Raw genomic sequence first — 25522 nt, forward strand, 5'->3', positions numbered from 1 at the left:
GGCGACATTGTCCCTAATGTATAGTGCTTTTAAAACAAACCCGGGAATAACAACCAAACCATCCCATAAGCGGCCAATCCCGAACACAAATAACTAAAACACATTCCCTAACACATAGAGTTTAACACCACCAAAAACACGAATAAAAATGCAATAATAAAAGTGGAACATACTCCCCTGGTTTAAAGCATAGAAGTCTCATGTGTCATGATCCACCACGACCGTATAGCATTTCATTCGCGGTCGTGTCCAACAAGTACTCGGGTCAATCTCTACAATTAGTGTGCAAATCATCCCCGTCCAAATGGAGATTGAGTATGGACAGTTCTGACTGAACTCTAATCCATGCATTGTCCGCAATTGCAAATAGAACGTACGAGGACTTCACCAAACATTCCCACACTTGGACCATTGCATCCGTAGAGATTAATAACCTAGTAACCTGCAACAGTAGTCATGCAAAAACAAAAAAAATATATACTACTCTACAACCTCGGGCTTCCTCCCGAGAGCGCTAAGTTTATAGGTCTTCAGCCAGACCATACCTGATATACCCTCATGGTGGTTGAGTCGGATGCTTGCGTCCCATGGCCTCTACGTAGGTACCCCACCAATGCTCTAGTGAGTCGTCCACTGTCTTCCACATTGGACCGAATAACTTTAACCTCCTTTTTGCATTATCAACTTCAGGCGGTTTCTTTTTCTTCTTCTTCCCTCGTGGCTTCCCTTTGTCTGTTTTAAACTCCTCATACGCCTCACTTTCCTTTTTCCTTACTGCTTTGCTCCCTGCCACTTCAAACCTGTCAACCAAAAAGCACTCATATTTTGTTTGAATCTCCTTTGCAGGAGAGACATTCTCATCACCATTTTCCACTTTTGAGCGTTCACCTGAAATAAAAGGATCAGTAGCATCTGAAAACACATTTAACCGTAATTCGCGATCACCAAACTTCATACTTACCGTTCCATCAACGCAGTTTATAATTGCATGAGCAGTCGCTAAGAACGGTCTACCCAGAATGACTGGAGGGTGCGTGTTCTTTGAACTTGTGGCACAATCAAGCACTAAGAAGTCAACTGGGTAGTAACACTCTTCTGTTTTCACAATTACGTCCCTTACAATCCCCCTCGGACACATGGGAGTCTGATCAGCCAACACCACGGTGGTGTTGACTTTTTGTAGCGGACCAAAATCATATTGGTCATACAGACTCCCTGGTAGAATACTAACACATGCTCCAAGATCCAACAGTGCCCTTTTTATTTTAAATTCACCCACTTGTATGGAAATAATGGGTGCTCCTGGATCTTGAAGTTTGGGTGGAAGGGTACCCAATAAAGCGGCACTCACGTTTGTAGTTAAATCAAGTTTTTTAGGGAACTTGTGAAGTCGTTTTTGGGTACTTAACTCTTTCAAACACTCCACATGATCGGGACTCTCTTTAATCGCATCAAGTAAGGGTAGATTAATTTTAGCTTGTTTAAAGCTTTCCCACCTTTCATCCCTTGGTGGGTCCCGATCATGTTGAGAATCCGATTCAATATTAACATACTCCATCACCTCCTCAACTACTTGTGATGGTGGAGCTACCTCAACACTACCAGTGTCAAAAGTTGGACTAACACTTACCGCATTGATGTGCACATTTCTTCCATTCTTTAAGCTAGATGACTGATGTGCTGGATTAACTGTGGTAGTGCTTGGCAACTTACCTGGATCTTTTCTCAGCTGAACTAGATCTTCTGCTAGCTGCCCCAACTGTTTCTGCATTGCTTCCGAAGTTTTGTCTCTAACCTCATTATCCTTCTGAATATCCTTCATAAATGACATGATTGCATCTAGCTTCGAATCACTCGAGTCGCCTCCACCACCTGAAGAATTACCTTGCTGGTTGCCTTGATTCCTCCAACTCCCTTGATAATTGCTTTGATTTTGCTGTTGGTTGTTGGCTTGAGGCCCTTGATTATATTGGCTCCGATTCTGGTAACCTCCTTGCGAGTAATTTCCTTGCCGATTCTGATACTGTTGACCTCATTGGTTAGGTACCTGAAAATTGGGATTCAACTGATTAGCAGAATTACCATAACTAAAATTGGGGTGGTTTCGCAAACCTGGATGATATGTATTCGATTTCATATCATATTGCTTTCGTTCACCATAGATTTGATTCACTTCATCGGTCTGACCACCCAGTACAACACATTCTCCGACTTGATGCCCTAACTCTCCACATTCAGTGCACACCGAAAACGTATTGGCGGTTTTAACTTCACCCCCTTTTCCAAGGTTAATTTGAGCTAACTGACGCTCAAGCAATAAGCTTTGATGCCTCAACTTCTCGACCCGTTCCTCAGCTTCATAATCAACCGACTTCGCTGAACTCGATCTTTCCCTCCTGCTAGATTGTGCCTGTCTCTTCGAAGTGGCACTTTGTCTCTCTAAATATGTCCAATCTGCAGCCTCGGTGTTTGTGACAAACGTACCATTACTGATGGCGATAAGATCTCTTACATCATCAGGAAGTAGCCCATCATAGAATGCCTTAATTAATTCCCACGTTTGAATTTCATGATGTGGGCATTTCCTAAGCAACTCCTTAAATCTTGTGAATGCCTCATGGAACGCTTCCCCTGAATGTTGCTGGAATGCTCTGATTGCATCCCGAGCTTCACTGGTTCTATTCATGGTGTAGTACTCCTCCAAAAACACCTGCTGCATCTCTTGCCATGTGTATATACTACCTGGAGGTAATGTCGCGAACCATTGTCGAGCTTTGTCTTTCAGGGTAAATTGAAACAACATCAACTTAACCTCATCCTTTGTAAAACCCGAACCTCCTATAGTTTGGCAAATTGAATCGAAGCTTGCAATATGCAATTATGGTTCTGCAGTTCTTTTTCCATAGAATTCCGGCAAATGGCCTAAGTATTGAGGCCTCACCTCGAAGGGTCGATTATTATTCCCCACTGGTGTAACTATAACTGATGAGTTGGGTACTACAACGGGTCGACAGTGACCTTCAACTCCTTGAATTGGTGCCCCTTGAACGACTTGTGGGACACCATCCACAAACTGTATTTGCTCGCCCCTAAACCGATTATTAGCTCTTCCCGCATTAAACTGCGGGACTCCGTTATGAACTTGATTTTGTGGAATCGGCCGCTGGATGTGATTTCTTTGGTTGACCTGTTGTTGTACTGGGTGTCCTTGATTAACATTATACCCCTCATCGTATCTGTAATCAGCATATCTCCCATCATACTGGTTTTGATAATCATCATTTTCCCAACCGGATTCCCACGTATGAACACTGCCTTCTCTGTGGTTGGGATCCTCATCATACCCGTGTTGATGTTGTGGTTGGTTAAGACGAATAATTTCCCCATGTCGGAGATTTAGATTTCCAGGTTGGTTTTGTGGGCCTGGGTTGAATTGTGGAAAGGGTTGTGGTGGTGGTTGATTCTGGTTTTGGTTATTAGGCTGGTTTTGGTTCTGGTTTTGATTTTGATTTTGGTTTTGAGGGATTGGTGGATTTGGAATGGGAGGGATTGGATCGTTTTGGGCTTGGTTTTGTGGCTCTTGATTAGCCATTTCGTGAGCTGCTTGTTCAAGATCTTGAGCAACTGTTGATGACTGAGCTTTAGTTTTCACTGCTGAACGGAGAAGAACAAGATTCTGTCGAGCAGTCTTCTCAATTTCTGGATCAAATAAGAGCGGTGAGGATTTCTTTGAAAACCTGGTATGCATGCAACACTAGAATCACCTGCACACAGACAAACAAGAAACCAAGCGTAATACGGAACAAACAAATAAAAGACACACAAAAAGAAATATTTTTGGTTTTTCTAATTTTTAGGTTTTTTTTGAATTTTTTTTAATAAAAACAACTACTAACACTAAGCGCACCGATTCCCCGGCAACGGCGCCATTTTGATCGATGTCGAAAGGTCGGTCAAAAACAAGTTTAAAATTTGGTCCTAAGTACCTTTACTAGCAAGGGTAAGTAGGGTCATCTCCACAGGGAATATGTGGTTAGTGTTGATTGTAGAAACCTAGATTAACTATTGCTTTGATTGCGTTTTGAGATTTTTGATTGAGAAGAATTAAGAAAGTTATCAATTTTAAAGAAAAGCAACCCCCTCCGGATTTCCAGTTCAATGATTCACCCAAACCTGTTTAATTAGATAGATACCGAAAGGTCTTGTTAATGGTTTAGTTTGATTGATAATCAAAGACAAGTTTTTAATAATAACCTATGCAATTTAATTACCAAATCATAAGTGCCAAGAACCCACCCAATAACCAAACTACTCACGATGCAAGAAAACCGAATGCGAATGGTAAAAGATGAATAATTTCAACACTCACAATTCTTTTAAACAAAACTAAACCACAAGTATTCTTCAAGTTATGAAAAACAATCCAAAGAACTAAATAAACAAGGTTTGAGTTTCACATACATGAACCATCCACCCGGAGGTGGTCACAAAAGAATCTAGCCACTCATAATCATGATTTGATCTTCTTGGTTTTCTTGGATGTTTGATTGCATGAAAGATTGATGAAAATTGAGGTTGGGAACTCCAAAATTCGTCCTTGGGAAGTGGAAAACGGCTAGGGTTAGTGAATATCTCGTTTTGGGGTTGAAGATATCTTAAAATAAAGTGAAATCCTTAATTTTCGCGTGACTATCTGCTGTCAGCGCAAGGTTGCGCCCCCCCTGGCACAAGGTTGCGCCCCTGACTGACTAGCATCTGTATTGCGCCCAAACTGACACCAGGTTGCGCCAAACTGGTTTCTTCTTGCGCCAAGTACTGGTTTCTCACCATTTTTCGCATTTTTCAACTCCCAACTTGTGTGTAAGCTTCTAACCTTCATAAATCTTCCCGAAAACCTCCCGTTTAGCTTCAATATCCATCTGTTAAGCTTTGGGTACCTACAAATAGAAACACACTCAAAGTAACCATGTTTTATGATGATAAACCCTTAAAACCTTATATTTACACATGTTAAAACACGGTTATTTACCCTTCTATCAATCGCCACCCAGTCGAACCGCCGTTTGATCGATCGACCTGAAGGGTAGAGATACTTCTCAGTTTTCAAAATCCTACAACGAAAACTTCAAAGCCATAATACACAAAGACATCCTTACCAAACAAGATGTCAATCCAATCAAATGGCCATCCGATCGGATGACCATCCGAACGGATTGACATCCGATCGACTGGCCATCCGATCGGATTGCCATTCAATCGGATTACCATCCGACACTTAGTACCTTGCACCGTTTTACGCGCCGCTTATCGTTTATGCTATCGTTAACTGTTTAGGCTAATCTCTCTCAGTGCTCCCTTCAATCCAAGAGAGTGTTTACTTGTCAAACACAATCTGTGAGTATACTTGATCCCTTTTTGCTTTACGCACTTTTGGGTGTTACATACGTTATCTATATTCAAACCACATCAATCACACAATGCAAACACTATTTATACGCTAACCGTTATTGCATGCTACGTGTTATTCGATGAATGCTTGTATGTTATGTTAACACAGTGATTGTTACCTGACACCTTAGCAACAATAGTACTATAGTTTGGACTCAGCACCTGTCGTGGACAGGGGTTGTTAAGGGCTTTACTTCACGTGTCCCAGTGGGGATATGTTTTGCGCATTCTACAACTCGCAGTCACGTATGTGCATATTTCTCTGTCGATAACCTACTTGCCTTCATTTTATATATGTTTCATGCTGGTTATGCGTAAACTATTTCAAACTCTACTATGCTATATCAAACTTGTATGCTCACCTTTACACTACGTGTATTGACCTTATTTCAATGTATGTGACAGGTGCTTAGGATGCTGTGCTTTATCTGCTTTTGTGGAATCGAGTAGGATGGATTCTAGAAACAAAGACAATTTATTTATTTGAATCTGAGTTGTCGGAACATGTTTTGTTTTGAGAATATCTATGTCTGTAATAATTAGATTATTTAATGGGTTATGGTATGGGACATAATATTAACTATTTGGTAATTTAGTCGTTTTGGAATTTCTCTTGACAATCTGTTTCGCTCAGTGCCATGCCCCGATGTTTCCGTCATCGGTTGGGTGTGACAGATTGGTATCAGAGCCATAACTATAGGGAATTAGGCAAGACTCGACCTAGTCCGGGTCGATGTCTTAGAAACGACCTAGTCTATAATTTAAGTACCCACAGACCGACTCGTACATACCATGTAGGGATTTTGTACGAGCTTACTTGCTATTTCTCGCTCGCACTCGCTGAACGCTACACTATCACTGCACTCTACTTTTTGAAAATGAACAAGTGATTAGGTCGAGATTAGGTGTGAAAACCGTAAACTCTTGACTAATTCGCTTGTTTGCCCCACACTTTTCATCTATAAAACATGAGAATTTGCGTTGAATTAGGAGTGAAATCCGTACTTTAACGCCAATATTCCTCTCAATTTTATCAAAACTGGAACGAAGTTGTTAAATCAGGGGTGAAACCCGAACCTTGACGACTTGTTCCGATCTCTATTTTGGTTTTACAACACTCTCACCAAAGTCTCAACGGACTCCAAACGACTGGAAGCAACACTGTAACTGGAAGGATGCGTGCCGTTCGCCCAAAGTCGAGGCGAGAGCATACTCCCGAAAGCCACAGTGTGTACCAAAGCTCATTGTGAATAGTCGAATCACTTTGGGTAGTCGAAGTCTATCAAGCCTTAGACAATCTATTTTCGATTTCAATCTCGCAATCGCCGAATTTATGTGTTTCGATTCTGAGCCCGCAACTGCTGACTCTGATAATTCGTTGCTTTTATGTGGATTTTATGTGATTGTGTGGTTTTACCTGTTTATGAGTTTCGATTTTAGTGATTTTTTCACTTTTCTTTTCGGTTTGATCGACACACACAAACCGCACTACACATCTATCTCAAATCGCTAACAAATCGCTACCTATAGATCATCGCATGTTATGTTACTTACTGTATGCTCGCTAATCGCGATCGCTATTCTCGAACGCGCGAACTTTGAATGATAGGTTTCTGTGTCTGACTGCCTCTTGTGCTTCTGTGCCTTACGTGTCCCTACGTGCTTATGTGTCCTGTGATTATGTGCTTATGTGATTTTGTGCTTATGTGGTTTTATGGTTGATGTGTTCCTGCGCTTTAGTAGTAGTACGTGTGAGGTGAGGTTCGATTTTATAGTGTTTTGAATCCTACGGCGCTGTCTATTGTAGACAATGTCGTCATTTGGATCTCACACTGCTCGCTCCGCCCGTCGCAACCATGAAGACAAGCGTATCGCTTCTTTGGTTGCTAAGCAGATAGCAGTTATCCCGCAAATTGTTAGCGAGCTGAATGAAAACGCTAGCAAGTCTTCTGAAGAATCCAGGACTGATTTTCCAAAATCTACTTTTAGCTTTAAGCAGTTCAAAGCTTGCGGTCCGAAAGAATTTACCGACGAAGATGGTCCTACGGCCATGTTTCAATGGTTCGATTCGATTGAAATCACCCTGCGTCAGAGCAACTGTCCTGACAATCTCCGAACTGTTAACGCCACCAGCGTCTTCCAGTCCCGCGCTTTAGACTGGTGGACGACCGAGAGAAACAAGAGAGGAGATGACGCAGCTTATGGTTTGACGTGGGATGAGTTTAAGGACCTGATGATGAAAGAGTTCTGCCCTCCCCACGAGCTACAAAAGTTGGAGGACCAAGTTAAGACGCCCGGAATCGCCATCAAAAAGTACATCCGTGCTCTTCCAGGTTGCGTGGCTGATTTCGTTCAAGCTGCGAAGACGACAACCATCGAGGAAACTTTTTTGACAATTCGTATTTCAACCTTCTTTTTACTTTGATGAAACCAGTGTGAACGTTATGTGATTATGTGACACGTTGGTGGAATGCTATGTTTGTTATGTTATGAGGTTATGTGTAATGTATGTATATATGTAATGTGATCGTACAACACGAACCCAACCGCACAACTTCAATCCGAATACACAAGCCTTTGGGCTTTTGTTCCACACCATACTCGGTCTACACTCTTTGTACTCGAACCGAGGGCAGCCCATGTACGGGTTTGGCCCACTCCTCTTATATACGCATACAAGCACCCATTATTGGGGTTGTTTCTCACATTTTTTCAAATCACACAACACACATACAAACCCTACTCTTTCTTCCTCTCCATCGAAGGCCGACGACAGCTCCCTTCCTCACCCGAAGTCTTTTACGTTCCACACATCAAATCCGGTTAGTGTTTCACTGTTGTTTGTATGACTGTAACACCCCAAAAATGTAAATCATTTATTTTAAATATAATGTTGGTAAATAAACAAGTGAGCTAACTAGGATTAAAATTACCTAGTTAGGAAAAAGTCTTGTAGAGACTTACAAATGGGTTAAAACCCTAAAAATAAGAATTTAATGATAGTTGAGGGGCCAAAAGTGTTTAAATTGAAACTAATATTAATAAAACAAAATTTAAAACTCAAAACACACTTGTGTGTGTGTTGAGATCGAACCAGACAGGGGGGTGGGGGCGACCAGGGTTCTTCAAAACCCTAACTTCCACAAATCTCATAGATTGAAGGTTCAAATCTGATCAAAAACGAAATCCGAGTTAAGATTAGTGATCTCCATTGCAAGGGGGTCATAAGGTATGTGAAATTTGATAGAAAATCTCTACTTGAAATTCTCATGAATTTAGGGAATTCGAAATTTGATAATGCATGTGTGTTATGTAGATGAAATAGGAACATTGAAGTGTCTAGGAGTAAACCCTAGACAAATACATGTTGAAATCGTACTTAATTCTAGCAAAATTCATGAACACCATTGTAGGTGGTTAATGGTTTGAATAGAACTTGATAAACCCTAGGAAATTGGGGGTGGTTCTAGTGAAATTTGACTTGTGTGAAGTGATTTCAGAATTCTAGAGGCTAATATTCATGTAAGGTAGTTGATTGATGAAAATTTAGGGCTATATGACAAGTTATGAACTTGTTAATACATCATGTAAATTGCTGCCCTTAAAGTGTTTGCATAGTTGTCTCAAAGAAGGTTTAAAACTGAAATTTAAAGTTAAACCGCATAAATGTGATGTTTCGGCAAATTACGTGATATATGATTTGAAAAGATTTCTAAACATGCCATGGTTGAACTCTATAGGAAAAGATACCGGAGCGTCGAGCGGACAAGCCGGTGGTGACTTGCGTTTGAAGGGCGTGCTTTGAAGGTATGTAACTTGATTCGTTACATTGAGTAATTTTGATAATTGGCATATGTATAGTTGCGTTGTAGAACAAAGGTTGTATTGATTGAAGCGACAATGTTCATTATTTGAAATAATAGGTTAAGAATCGGTTAGAAGTCGTTTGGTAGTCATCATAATGGAGGATTCCGTAGATGAGCCAAACGGGTTGAATAATGGTATAATAGTAGTGTTAGAGTTATTTAATAGTTAGCATAGGCGGTTACAATTATACGAGCATGAAGCCATAAGATTGGTGATGAAATGCTGGTGATAATAAGCCCCGGAAGTTGGGTAAAAAGCGCCTTATGGTTACAATTAAAAAGGTAGTAAAAAGAGTGTAACTTGAATGGGTCGAATGAATGCATAGTGATTTTTAGTCATTCGGTCTGTAAACCAAATTTTCGGTATGATAATCATTATAGGCGCGTCGGAAATTAAATTAAAGTCGTGTAGGAAAAAGAATCACCTAAAACGGACCTACGGATTAAAAGTTATGACCATTTGAAGTTGAATTTGGTAAAATCCGGAGCTGGCAGGAAATGCAGTTCATTAACCTGCATCTGCTGGAAAACCGTTCTCCCGCGCCACGCGACAGGACCACTGGGGTCTGGCGCGACACGCGAGAGACGTCGCGCCACGCGAGGAACTGTCGCGACACGCGGCGGAGTCGATTTCAAATTTTATTTTGTTGTTCATAATTTGATGCGGGAACTTGTTTATACACCCTATATAATTGTCAAAACTAACATTTTAAGTGGTTTTGACCATAGGTGACAAAGGGGACTCTCCCGATGGCGATCAAGCATGTTTTGAAGAACAGAACACAACTTTGCAAGCTTCCGCGTTAATTTAATCTATGTTCAAACAATGTTTTTGATGTAAACAAATTTACTAATCATGTCAGGAATATCTAAACTAGTTCGTAGATGGCTAGTAGTTGGTTACTTGAAACTTTGATTTGTTTTAATTAAGAAGTAGTGTACTTTTTATATAAAATATTGCATCTTTGATTAAATTTAAAATAGAATTAGACGGTTGTTACAAGTTGGTAATCAGAGCTCAAGGTTGTCAACAAAGTGTTCGGTTCAAGCTTGATCGATCGTCCGATAAGAATTAGTTAATTATTTTAATAGATCCTATCTTATGTAAGAAATGAGATGCGAATTAATGTGCATGGGAAGAGCGTGTTAACACACTCAAACCCGGAAAGTGAACAAATGTGAACGGTTAAAGCAAGTTACGAACTTGGCTAAACCAAAGAAAATAAAGCCGTGATATAAATGAAATGTTTAATGATTAATTTAAATATTTCAGTTTCAAGATGACGGAAAGAAACGATGATTATCCGGTGCCGACAAGCACCGAACAAATGAAAGAGATAATTGCCGAAGAAGTGGGGAAGGCAATTGAAGGTAGTCTATCCGGGTTTATAGACAAAATTCAAAACACGGTGTTATCACTAGTCAAAGAACAAGTTAAAAGATTGGAAGATAGTGTCAACCTTATGAAAGAGAAATCGGGAGAACGTAAAGGATGTTCGTACAAAGAGTTTATGGCGTGTAAACCGCTAGTCTACAACGGGGAGGTTGACCCGATAATATGCCAGAGACGGTTAAGCGATGTTGAAGGAGTGTTTGAAATGACCCATTGTGACGTAAGTGACTTTGTTGCTTACGGAACGGGTCAGTTGAGGGGTCAAGCCAAAGATTGGTGGGACAATAAACAGAAGGAAATAGGAGCTGAAGCGGCAAGGGTCGTGACTTGGGATGAGTTTAAGGTGCCGTTCCTTAAACACCATAGTCCCAAAGCGGTTATTAACAGGATCAAGGAAGAATTCATCCAGTTAAGACAAAAGGGTGAAACAATCGATAAGATCACGGGCATCTTTATGGATAAGCTGAGATTCTGTGACGAGTTAGTCACCACTGAAGAATAGAAGATATATTATTACTATAACATGTTGAGCGCTGAATACCGGGAATTCATGACTCCATCAAAGTACGAAACCCTCACAGAGATCATTAACACCACCCGGGAGCAGGAGATCGAGTTGAAGAAGCAGATTGAGAGGGGCGAGCAAAGGAAACAGGATGTGAATCCAATCCCTACAAAGAAAGCTCGAATTGTTGAATCGGGAAAGAAGGCGGAAGTGAAAGGCGGGTCGCCGAGTTGCAAGGTGTGTGGAAAGGGGCACAAGGGTGAGTGCCGCTTCAAGGACAAACCGTGTCCTATAGGTAGGAAAACGGGACACACGACATCTCTATGTCCGTGTAAAGTCTCAGTCTGTTACAAATGCTATCAGCCCGGCCACAAAAAGTCCGAATGCCCAGACTTAGTTGGAAAGAGAGACATTAAAGAATCTCCAACAGAAGCTCCATAGGTGAAGGCTAGGTCCTTCCAACTTACCGCAGCTGAAGCAAAGACAGAACCCGATGTGGTCTCAGGTATATTCGCAATAAAATCAATTCCTGCACGTGTATTATTTGATACGGGTGCGAATAAATCCTTCGTTTCACATGGATTTATTCGACATCCTTCATTTGTATTGACAAAATTATATGTGCCCTTAGAATTTGAAATAGGGGACAACAAAAGTTTTATAGTTTGTGATGTTTGTCGAGGCTGTAAATTAAGCATCGATGAATAGGAATACTTAATAGATCTAATTCCGATGTCGATGGGGGAGTTTCAACTAGTCGTTGGGATGGATTGGCTATCCCAACACCATGCAAAGGTCGTGTGTTTTCGTAAGGAGATAAAGCTAACATCTCCGAGCGAAAACACGTCACCATATATGGCGAAAAAGGAGGTAACCCTATAATATGCTCGATGTTGAAAGCTCACAAGCTCATGAAGTATGGATGTAAGGCGTTTATTATATACGTGAATGAACCAGAGAAAGAGTCACTGAAGATAGGAGACGTACCAGTAGTACGTGACTTCGAAGATGTATTTCCAGAAGATCTACCAGGGATACCGCCTGAACGGGAGGTAGAGTTCGGAATCGAATTGGTTCCAGGTGCGAAACCCGTAGCAAAAGCGCCGTACCGACTCGCGCCATCGGAGTTACAAGAATTGATGTCACAGATTCAAGACTTGCTTGACAAGGGATTTATAAGGCCGAGCGTATCTCCTTGGGGTGCGCCGGTATTATTTGTGAAAAAGAAGGACGGAAGCATGCGAATGTGTATCGATTACCGGGAGTTGAACAAACTCACGGTAAAGAATCGATACCCGCTTCCAAGAATAGACGATCTATTCGACCAATTACAAGGTGCGAATTGGTTTTCGAAAATCGACCTTAGATCGGGGTATCACCAATTAAAAGTCAAGGAAGAGGATGTACCGAAGACGGCTTTCCGCACGCGATACGGGCATTACGAGTTCCTCGTGATGTCATTCGGGCTGACGAATGCACCCGCGTCTTTCATGGACCTCATGAACCGGGTTTGCAAGCCGATGTTGGATAAATCGGTAATCGTGTTTATCGATGATATTCTGGTGCACTCGAAAAGTGAAGCAGAACATGCACACCACTTACAAGAGGTGTTAGAGACACTCAGACGAGAAAGGTTGTATGCGAAGTTCTCTAAGTGCGCCTTTTGGTTACGAGAGGTGCAATTCCTCGGCCACATCATAAGTGCCGATGGAATATTGGTAGACCCGTCAAAGATCGAGGCCGTGTCAAAATGGAATCCCCCGAAGAACCCTTCAGAAATTAGAAGTTTCTTAGGGCTTGCGGGATATTACAGGAGATTCATTCAAGACTTCTCCAAGATTGCGTCGCCTTTAACTAAGTTAACTCAGAAGGAGGAGAAATTCATTTGGGGTGTCGAACAAGAAAGAGCGTTCCAAGCTCTAAAAGAGAAGTTAACTCAAGCTCCAGTATTAACATTGCCGGACAGAGTCGAAGACTTGGTAGTCTATTCGGATGCCTCATTTTCGGGGCTCGGATGTGTTTTAATGCAGTGAGGCAAGGTAATAGCTTATGCCTCGAGGCAATTAAAGGTGCATGAAAGGAAATATCCGATGCACGATCTTGAATTGGCAGCAGTGGTGTTTGCATTAAAAATATGGAGGCACTATTTATATGGGGTAAAGTGCACCATATTTACTGACCACAAGAGTTTGAAATACTTCTTCGATCAGAAGGAGTTAAATATGCGACAAAGACGATGGCTAGAAACGGTGACAGATTATGACTGCGAAATACATTACCACCCTGGATGGACGAATGTTGTGGCGGATGCCTTAAGCAGAAAAGGGGATTATGTCCCAATACGAGTAAGGTCGATGCAACTTGTTGTGACCTCGGGTATACTTGAACGTATCCGAGAAGCGCAAGTGGAGGCAGTGAAAGAGGAGAACTGGAAGAAAGAAAGAATAGTCGGTCAGCTAAACGACCTGTTGGATGGTAAGAACGGGTTGAAGACTCGATCCGGAAGAATATGGGTTCCAAATTCTTGTGGGGTTAAGACGCTTCTACTTGATGAAGCTCATAAATCCCGATATTCTATTCATTCGGGTGCGATCAAGATGTACAACGATTTGAAACAAAACTATTGGTGGCCCGGAATGAAGAGGGATGTGACAACTCGACCTTTCGACTTTCACTTTCGCAATAAATGCACGTTGACTTTGACTGTTTGATAGTTGACTTGTTGACTTGTAACTGTACATGTTATGTGTTAATGAAACGTATTTATTGTGCATATATGTGATTACTGTCATAATGTGAGAATTATTATGAAACACTTAGACTTAGACCGATTAAACCACATAGTGCCTGACGAAACAGAACTAGATTCACCATCAGACCATCTCGACGAATCAGAGTTGTGATTCGCCAAGGACCACTCAACGAAACAGAAGCCTGTTTCGTCAACCCATTCTCGACGAAACACAATGTGATTCGCCGGCCCAGTTTCGCCGAAGCCCACTACGGGCCCAAAACGTTATTGAGTGTTTAAAACGTGTACCGACCTCCTGTTTCACAATCTTTAGAAAACTGAAAACCCTAGAGCTCCTGTGCACCGACGGCAACTGTGTGTGTTCCCGAGACCCTCTAGCGATTAACTCATCATCCAAGAGTCCACTCGTTACGTTCGTGTCGCTCGTTTAGCTCTCGGTTAGTTATTTCTAGCACTTATTTGTCTATGAATCGCCAAGGAATACCATGATAATCTGCGATTTACACAACTTGTATGATTAGGGTTATCGATTAATGATTAATGTTATGATCTTAACGACTTGCTTGATGTTTAATCGGAATGGTTGTTATTGTCAAATCGATTAGAATGTTGTTGGTGAGATCTGAATGTTGATGGCATGCTAATAGGGTTCGATAATGTGACATACTATGTTAATCGGCTTGGTGTACGCATAAACTAGGGATCACGATGGGTATTAGTATTATGATGATTGCATGATGATTAGATAATGATCCTATGATTGCTGCATGATTGTTGTTTGATCGATAATGTTGTTGACGGCTGTTAGCATGTTTAGGGTTTCTGAAATTGTAACTGTTGTTGACGTAAATGATAACTTGACGAAATAGGCAACTTGGCGGAACTGATATTGACGAAACAGGGGAAGTGTTTCGTCAAAGACAGTTGACGAAACTGGATTTTGATTCGCCAATGGGGGTTGACGAAACAGAACCTTGTTTCGCCGAGGGTAGTTGACGAAACAGAATGTGTTTCGTCAACATGTGTTTCGCCAACTTGAATATTTGCACAGTAACCTGACTTAACTCTGTTAGAAGCTAACTGAGATATTTAACTGCTGTTAGGTGATATGCATGACTTATGTGATAATGGTTACATGCTAGTACTTCTATGATTATACCTATACGTGAATAACTTGGATATAAACTGATTATGCATACGTACGTATTTAGGACATGATTGATTTACTTCGAGCACATACTTAGCATACCGAGCAAACCCAAGGTGAGTTCACACAGCCAAGGCATGGGGTTCCCGGGTGGGAATGGGATTTGATGAATTATTGTTTATACTCGGATGACATAACCTAACGATAAGATACGGCTAGACTAGTAACACTTATTGAACTGATCTTCGCACACCTGCCAAGGGTTGGCCGCGATATTATGACTGACTTCGCACACCTGCCTTAGAAAGGCCGCGAACTAAATTTACTAATCTTCGCACACCTGCCTGGGAGGCCGCGATACACATAAACCTAGTCTAGAACACTTGGGAAAAACATCCTCTAATATCTTCGCATACCTGCCTGGGAGGCCGCGATGGGAACTAATACGATACATGACATAACGAACGAACATACTACTACTCACACTATACTATTACTGAACTATTAACTGTGAACTCGCTCAACTAGTTGTTGACTCTCTGCTGCATGCCTTGCAGGACCTTACGTACTTTTGGAGCTTGCACTAGGAAGGAGCAGGTCGTTGTGGAGCACAGATCATGAATACTATGTTTAACGCTTCGAATATTTGAACTTATGATTTATTTTGGGTTTACATACTTATGCTTCCGCTACTTAATTATGTTTGGCTTAGAACATCAATTGTATTGAATTGGGTTTTGCGAACTATCTTATTTATATTATGCTACGTTCAATATGATTGATGGCTTGATCCTGGTCATGTCACGCCTCCAAGCGGTGGTACTCCACGTGTGGATTTTGGGGGTGTGACAAGGGATGTGGTAAAATACGTGGAGAAGTGCTTGACTTGTTTACAAGTCAAGGCGGACCACCAGAAACCATATGGAAAACTGCAACCTTTGGAGATCCCGGTTTGGAAATGGGAACATATCACTATGGACCTATTGACCAAACTACCTAAAACAATTCGGGGATTCGATGCTATATGGGTGATTGTGGATAGCTTGACGAAGAGTGCTCATTTTATTCCTATACGTGAGAAATATACTTCGGAAAAGATGTCCGAGGTATATACAAACAAAATAGTGGCACGTCACAGAGTACCGGTATCCATTGTGTCGGATAGAGATACCCGGTTTACTTCAAACTTTTGGCGAGATTTTCAAGAACAAATGGGAACGAAACTTTTCATTAGCACCGCCTACCATCCTCAGACGGATGGGCAGAGTGAAAGAACAATACAGACGCTAGAAGATATGTTACGGGCATGTATCATCGACTTCGGCGGAAGTTGGGATGTTTATCTACCTTTGGCCGAATTTTCGTATAACAATAGTTACCATTCGAGCATCGGTATGGCACCTTACGAGATGCTGTATGGTAGGAAGTGCAGAACCCTGGTGTGTTGGGGTGAAGTGGGGCCACGTGAACTGGCCCATAAGGATGTTGTCCAGGCCACTAATGAGAAAATTGACGTGGTTCGAGCTCACTTGAAAGCGACCCAAGATAGGCAAAAGTCTTATGCCAACAAAAGACGAAAACCAATTGAATTCCAGGTGGGCGACATGGTTATGCTCAAGGTTTCCCCATGGAAAGGCGTTATCAGGTTCAGAAAGAGAGGGAAACTAAGCCCGAGGTTTATCGGGCCATTTAAAATCATTGAACGGGTTGGCAAGGTAACTTATCGCCTTGAGCTACCGGAAGAATTGAGAGGAATACATGGCACATTTCATGTATCACAGTTGCGAAAATGCCTAGCGGAAACAACTTATATCCATCACGACGATATCGAAGTGGATAATAGCCTCAACTACGCAGTAAAGCCATTAGAGATTCTAGATCGAAAGGTTAAGGACTTGCAAAATAAGAGAATCAATCAAGTCAAGATCAAATGGGAACATAGGAAGGGTTCGGACACTACATGGGAGTCCGAAGAGGAGATGCGGCGTCTCTACCCGACATTATTTGGTACGTATTTCCGGTTTCAAGGACGAAACCCTTTTAAGGGGGGTGGACTTGTAACACCCCGAAAATGTAAATCATTTATTTTAAATATAATGTTGGTAAATAAACAAGTGAACTAACTAGGATTAAAATAACCTAGTTAGGAGAAAGTCTTGTAGAGACTTACAAATGGGTTAAAACACTAAAAATAAGAATTTAATGATAGTTGAGGGGCCAAAAGTGTTTAAATTGAAACTAATATTAATAAAACAAAATTTAAAACTCAAAACACACTGGTGTGTGTGTGCTGAGATCAAACCAGACAGGGGGGGGGGCGACCAGGGTTCTTCAAAACCCTAACTTCCACAAATCTCATAGATTGAAGGTTCAAATCTGATCAAAAACGAAATCCGAGTTAAGATTAGTGATCTCCATTGCAAGGGGGTCATAAGGTATGTGAAATTTGATAGAAAATCTCTACTTGAAATTCTCATGAATTTAGGGAATTCGAAATTTGATAATGCATGTGTGTTATGTAGATGAAATAGGAACATTGAAGTGTCTAGGAGTAAACCCTAGACAAATACATGTTGAAATCATACTTAATTCTAGCAAAATTCATGAACACCATTGTAGGTGGTTAATGGTTTGAGTAGAACTTGATAAACCCTAGGAAATTGGGGGTTGTTCTAGTGAAATTTGACTTGTGTGAAGTGATTTCAGAATTCTAGAGGCTAATATTCATGTAAGGTAGTTGATTGATGAAAATTTAGGGGTATATGACAAGTTATGAACTTGTTAATACATCATGTAAATTGCTGCCCTTAAAGCGTTTGCATAATTTTCTCAAAGAAGGCTTAAAAACTGAAATTTAAAGTTAAACCGCATAAAGATGATGTTTCGGCAAATTATGCGATATATGATTTGAAAAGAGTTCTAAACATGCCATGGTTGAACTTTATAGGAAAGGATACCAGAGCGTCGAGCGGACAAGCCGGTGGTGACTTGCGTTTGAAGGGCGTGCTTTGAAGGTATGTAACTTGATTCGTTACATTGAGTAATTTTGATAATTAGCATATGTATAGTTGCGTTGTAGAATAAAGGTTGTATTGATTGAAGCGACAATGTTCGTTATTTGAAATAATAGGTTAAGAATCGGTTAGAAGTCGTTTGGTAGTCATCATAATGGAGGATTCCGTAGATGAGCCAAACAGGTTGAATAATGGTATAATAGTAGCGTTAGAGTTATTTAATAGTTAGCATAGGCGGTTACAATCATACGAGCATGAAGCCATAAGAATGGTGATGAAATGCCGGTGATAATAAAGCCCCGGAAGTTGGGTAAAAAGCGCCTTATGGTTACTATTAAAAAGGTAGTAAAAAGAGTGAAACTTGAATGTGTCAAATGAATGCATAGTGATTTTTAGTCATTCGGTCCGTAAACCAAATTTTTGGTATGATAATCATTATAGGCACGTCAGAAATTGAATTACAGTCGTATAGGAAAAAGAATCACCTAAAACGGACCTACGGATTAAAGTTATGACCATTTGAAGTTGAATTTGGTAAAATCCGGAGCTGGTAGGAAATGCAGGTCATTAACCTGCATCTGCTGGAAAACCGTTCCCCCCGCGCCATGCGACAGGACCACTAGGGTCTGGCACGAAACGCGAGAGACGTCGCGCCATGCGAGGAACTGTCGCGACACGCGACGGAGCCGATTTCAAATTTTATTTTGTTTTTCATAATTTGATGCAGGAACTTGTTTATACACCCTATATAATTGTCAAAACTATCATTTTAAGTGGTTTTGACCTTAGGTGACAAAGGGGACTCTCCGGATGGAGATCAAGGATGTTTTGAAGAACCGAACACAACTTTGCAAACTTCCGCGTTAATTTAATCTATGTTCAAACAGTGTTTTTGATGTAAACAAATTTACTAATCATGTCATGAATATCTAAACTAGTTCGTAGTTGGCTAGTAGTTGGTTACTTGAAACTTTGATTTGTTTTTATTAAGAAGTAGTGTACTTTTTATATAAAATATTGCATCTTCGATTAAATTTAAAATAGAATTAGACAGTTGTTACAATGATACATGATGTTATAATTGCTATGATTGTATGTTAACTGATATGGTGATTGTTATGATCTCGTACAATGATTAGGGTTCTAGTTAGAGAAATCATCGATGATATATGATTGTGAAATCGATACGAACGATTAGTAATAATGAATAAGGTTGTATGAGGAAACATGATGTGGTAGTATGTTAATCGGCTCACATGTAGATTGTAATGGAATCGGACATAAGTTAATCGGCTGTGATGTGGTTAGATGTTCTATTGATTTGTATGTCTTGGCATGAAGTATTGTATGATGAACTTGAAAGCCTTAATTTGATAGTTAAGGTTATAAGTTGTTGTTATGCCTTGAACATGATTAGGGTTCATATGAATTAATTGATAAAAACCTTGTTTTGATCGAACAATGGATCGGTTAGGAACTGTTGATTGTGTTGATCGATTGATTTTAAATATGGAAACTGTTAGAACGGATTGCATGATTTTAAGAAAATCCCATAACAAATCGCACAAGCTTGTCGGTCGCACAAAATCTGATCTGATCGTACAAGCCCCGGTCGTACAAGTGCAGTCACACAAGATGGACACAACCGTTAAAGCACAGTGTACAACATAGAACTGCATGATCGCACAAGACATGTGGATCGCACAAGGCAGTGCCAATCGCACAAGTCTTGGGCCACACACACAACTGTCTGAACTTTGTAAGTGTTTTTGGTCCATACGGCCCAGCTCAATCGCACAAGTTCACTTGGATCGCACAAGATAAGAGTTGTTATAAATGTTTGGCTGTATGAGTAATGGGTTGCATGTTTGGGCCGGGTTTGCATTGGATCGCACAACCTGTTGTGAGTCGCACAAGGTTGTGCTGAACGCACAACAGGTTGGGCCAGGTGGCCTTTGGGCTTTAGTTACCAACTCGCACAAGATGATTGGGCTTGCACAAGCTTAACGACCCAATCATCTGAGTCGCACAAGTTGGACATTATGTGTATTTGACTGTTAACGTGTTAAATGTGTTTTACGTGATTGCCATGATCGTTGTATGTTGTTGTAGGATCGTTGTGCGATCTGAATGAGTCGATCAGAAAAGTTGTTTATCCGAATCAAAAGGAGGAATCAATGAAACGGACGCTCGATTTAATTATATTGTCTGTATTATTGATTTAACACTGATTTACAACCTGGAGACGATTCGGCAGAGCTTCGCTACTCAGATCCGAAAAATTACAAATGACAAACCAAGTGCCCATATATATAATTGTGTGATTCCACTTGAAATGACCAAGGACATTTTCAAGCGGAATTAACTTGGTTAATTTTGCTTGAACTTGCCGTTGACTGTTTCAAGCGGAATTACCAACAAATCCACTAAATTCAGTTTCTATCAACCCGAGCACTGATTATCCTATCCTATTACACGACTCGATACAAGACGAAGTCAATAGACATAGTGCACTAACAGACTCCCCCTTGGATGTGGACGAAGTCTTCAGTGTCAAGTCTCTATCATGACACATCTTCAGTCTTGATCAGCCTTCATGCTCTATCCAAATTGTCTAACACAGTAAGCAACCATCAATCTTTCTTCAAATCTTCAGGCTCCCCCTTTTGTCAAGCTTCCGTGCTTTAGGGATCGACACCTTGCTTTCAGGTTACAAGCTCCCCCTTACTTTGAGCTCGTCTTCAGACTCCCCCTTAGACTGTACTGTCGGGATCGTAGTCTGGTACAATATCTGCAACACTCATACGTTTATAAGTAACAACATTTTAGACTTCCAGGAATCATAACCTGGCAATTCAATTTCCTCTATCAACAAATTTTATGATTTGGCAAAGTTTGAGAATCCAACTCCCTCAGAGTTAATCATCCAAGTCCAAACTAATGACCTTGGAGATATCACAAACTGTGTTTGATTTTTGTTAAAAAAAATTCAAGTTTCAAATTAATGAACTTGTTTTATTTTCAGAAACACAATCAGCTTACTTAGATTTTGACACTCAGCATCCTAGACATCGGTTGTCGAAAATAAAACAGAATCAAAAATCTTTTTGTATTTTCTGAAATATAAAACAGTAAAGAAATATTTACAAACATATTTACAGACAATATTTTTGTTTGAGTTCGCGTCAGAGAATCATATCAGTTTATGACAAATCACTAGTACCGTTGAGCTTTAAACACTTTAAGTTGTAAATTATTCACTTAGATTGTCAGTATACTGATCCACTTAAATTTTCACACAAAGTTCAACTGTTTCGAGATACGGATTTAGTGTATTAAGGACTTAAACTTATTCGCGTGTCCCACCTCAGAATATACTCCCGTATCCAGATCCCATTATTCAGTCTTATAGATGAGTATACCTAGATGATATCTGTAAAGGGTCAAATGCGAGGCCATGAGAGCTCAGGTCAGAACTTCCGTTCAGCAAAGAGATGATGGCTCGTCTTTCGGTGTGTTCCCTTTAGAGAATCTTTTCTTCAACAGCACATGATTAGCATTTTTTTTCAAATGTTTCATTATTTTTTGTACTGAGGGCGAGTTTTAAGATTAAAGCAAATGCAAAGTATTATACGGGGACTAGGCCATTGCTTCCGCAAAATCAGAAGTCCCTGGATAATACCCCAGATATCACTGAGTATAAAGACCTAGTATCTCAGAAAGAGGGATCTTTCAAACAAGATTTCGGGGGTTACCCATATATCCGAGAGATGTTCCCCACAAGATAAGTAAAGTATTTGATATTTAGGTTTATATCTCGAAAACAATCTACTAAGCGTGTAAAAATCTACTAGCACATCATCAGTGAGACCGTTTATCACATTAAAACATTCCACTTCTTTAGCGTACTGTGATTGTTTACTGATGTACTATCATTTCCTCTTTTTACACAAAAACTCATTTTTGAATTTTATCATGTTTTTGGCTTTTTCAAATTTTCTAATGTTTTTGGATTTTCTGACAATTTTTCTCCCCCTAAAATGCAAAATCATTAAAAGAAAATTTGACAAACCGATACTGATAGCTTTGTCTCGCCATCCATTTTCTGTTTCTCGTGCACTGATTTACAAGTACCCCCATGATTTACAACCCCTTGATTTTCGACAGTTTGAAAACCATTTTTGAATCTTGTGAAAGTAATCATGTTTTTTCCACCGTGAGGGTTTCGGCATATTCAAGTAACATATTTATGAATCTTTTTTTTTTACAAAAAAAAACATATTTTTGGTTTTTAAATTTTTCAATTTTTATACAGAAAATCAAACAAACTCCCTGTTTAACCAAACCAGAGTTCAGCAGCCTCCTCTTCCCGTTGTGCCAGGCTGCTCCGTTTTCCATTTTCACAATCTTCAGTTTTCTTGAGCACCTGCACATTCAACTATTCAATCACTTGAACAATTTAGCCCAGGTCTGTTTGACCTTAGGCATTTCAACACAATATGCATCATTTAACTTCGGAAAATCTTTGTCATTTTGCACAAAGACTTTGTCAATTTTAACTTCTACTTTTTCTTCGTTTACCAAAGTCACTTGTTTCTTAACACTCCATGTTTGACCTTTAGGAGTACCTCGCTTGTAAAAATGTGACTCTTTTTGAACATTTTCATTTTGAACAACATTTGGTTTCCAAAACTGTTGTGGTTTTGTCATATCAACTGATGTTTTCCAACTTTGCGTTGTTCTGAATCTGGGTGTGTGAGAATTCCAGGTCTGTCTTGAATCGAACCTGTTCGGGTTTGATTTCCAATTTTGATTCGAAGCAAACTTGTTTGTGTTGTACCTCCAATTTTGTTTTGAATCAAATCTGGTTGACCTTTGTTTCACATCCTCAGATTTCTGTTTTTGAACATCATCAGACTTCTTTTTCATCTCAACATCAACAGGTTTCAGATTTGGACACTTACGTGCAAGATGTCCTGTTTAATCACATTTGAAACATGTTCTCTTGGACACATCTTTGACCTGTTGTTGTTTTTTCTGAGCATGAAACTCATCATTAGACTGTCGTCCAAATTTAAGTTCCTTCTCTTCTGCTAAATTTTTTCCTTGAACGAAACTCATTTTTGCCTGAAAATTTTGTGTTTCATTTTTATTCCAACGTTGTTTCTTCTTATAACCCAACCTAGCCTTCTTGTTTTTCTTCTTGAAACCAGGTTTATTATAAGAACCTTTGTGACCTTTACCAGCAAACTTTGGAATATTAGATTTCTCAATCTCAACCATCTTAAAAACTTTATCAACCTTTTCTGAAATCACATTTTGAATCGGGAATACAACATCTAAGAATAATCTGTTCGATCCAATCATGGTATAAACCAATCCTTTTGAATCATCATTCAAATTTTCTCGGATTTTGTGTTTTTCAGATATTCATCATGAAAATTACCTTCATTTTCATCCTGTGATTCAGACTTACCTGATTTAACTGACTCTTCTTTCAAGACACTTTCAATGACTTTACCTACCACCTCTGAATCACTAGAATCATCAGATTTGGAATAGGTTATGTCAATGTTGTCTTGCAATTGATCTACCATGTTGAAAGCTTTTTCGATCTTTTCTTCATCATAAAAAACAAACTTTTCCGGTGGTGGAACTTGATGAAACTCTGAGCCAATACCTTTTGTGTTTTGCTCAGAATCTTTCCCATCCGGTTTTATGTTGAAAATACGTTCAAGCACATATGACGACGCATGATAACTTTTTAACTTGTTATTATCCTGTTCTAAATCAATAATCTGTCGTTTTAGCTTAGCAACATCTTCAATATATGAATTTACAACACCTTGTTTAATTTCATACATTCGTTTTAATTCCTTTGATGTTTTAGAACAGTATTTCAATCTTGATTGAGCAAGTTTCATTTCACTTTTTACTTTTTCATATGATTCTTTTGTAATGTGATAAGCCAATTTTATTGAATCATATTTCTTTTTCATTTCTTTGCAAATATTTTCTTTTTGTGAACATTCTTCTGTCATTTTAGAAACATTTTCTTTCAAAACTTCATTCTCTTTTTCTAATTTTTTACCTTTTTCTGAAAGTGTTTCATTATTCTCTTTTAAAACCTTTTCATTTTCAAACATTTCTTTGCATTTTTCTTTGAAAACTTTTTTGATTTTTGTAAATTCAAGATCTCTTGTTCTGAACTTTTCATCTTTTTCAGTACAAGCACTGCATGGTTCCATGCATTTCTTGCACTGTACAACAGTTTCATTTAAGACTTCAGAATCAGATTTTACCTCAATGATTGGTACTTTGGTGTTTGCTGCAACTTCAGTCTGATTCTGGTCAGCATCATTCTGCTTTTCTTCTTTTCCAAAACTAGCATCACTAACAAACTTCAAATTCTCATTCTTCACTTCAGTTGAACTTTCAATTTTCTTTTCAACATCTACAAACTGCTGTTATTCAGTAACAGCCTTTTCCTTTTCAACAACTTTCTCTTTTATCACCACCTCTTTTTCAGTCATCTTCACATCTTCAACATTCTCAACTTCTTCAACCTTGACTTCCTCAGCAGCTTTCTTCAGATTATCAACTAAATTCTCAATGTTCTTCTTCATTCTTTCTTCATTCCTCTTCCTCAGTTTTGTTGTCATAGCATCCCTGATGATTTTATCCAGCCTTTTTACATATGTTTTGTCTTTTGCAACATTAGAATAATATTTGCCGGATCGAGGAATTACTAGAAGAACATCATCATGAATTATGTCACTTCTAGGAACAACCGGTTCACCTTGTTTGTTGACAAAACATTCTTGCTTCTTATCCCATCTTTTGTTTCTCACTGCATTTTCATATTCTTCCTGCATTTTCTCTATTCTGCACCCCACAATGAATCTTTCTCTTTTAGTCTTCTCTTTCAAAATCTCTTCTCAAGTTTTCTCTTTTGTCTCAATTGTGCCTTTTTCTTCTTGGTTTTCCTCTTTTATTTCAGCAACAAAGGCATAATGATCATGTTTCTTTAAAGGAATTTCTGAATCTTCCTTTGTTCTAATTTTGAATCGATAATCAACACGATCTTCTTCTGGAAGAATGTCACTCCAGTCATAACCTTCATCATCATGGAAAACTGCACAAGCTCTTGACTTGGGTTTATCTTCAATCATGTTCGGCTCTTCTTTGCTTCGGTGGTAGATTGCCTTTCGATAATAATCATCGTTCAAAGGACGTTCATTTCTTCCAGCTGCAGAATTAGTGCATTCTCTCTTGAAATGACTTTTTTGCTTACATTTGAAGGAGGTCACTTTGGATTTGTCAAATCCAAGCTTCGTTGACGGACCACCCAAAGATTGCTTCCCGGTAATCTCCATGTATCTTTGAGCTCTGCGAAT

At 39.6% G+C, this 25522-nt stretch overlaps 1 protein-coding gene across 1 annotated transcript; it reads right to left on the minus strand.

Annotated features, from left to right (window-relative positions):
- Positions 1–556: 556 nt before the first annotated feature.
- LOC110942814 lies at positions 557–2719 on the minus strand. The gene is made up of 4 exons (XM_022184578.1): positions 2148–2719; positions 1885–2047; positions 1276–1816; positions 557–1173 (listed from the first exon to the last, which is right to left on the minus strand). Exons 1-4 carry the CDS (start codon positions 2717–2719, stop codon positions 557–559), a joined length of 1893 nt encoding a protein of 630 aa, XP_022040270.1.
- Positions 2720–25522: the final 22803 nt, after the last annotated feature.

The sequence above is a fragment of the Helianthus annuus genome, chromosome 5 (assembly GCF_002127325.2).
Source record: "Helianthus annuus cultivar XRQ/B chromosome 5, HanXRQr2.0-SUNRISE, whole genome shotgun sequence".
NCBI classification, from domain to species: Eukaryota; Viridiplantae; Streptophyta; class Magnoliopsida; order Asterales; family Asteraceae; genus Helianthus; species Helianthus annuus.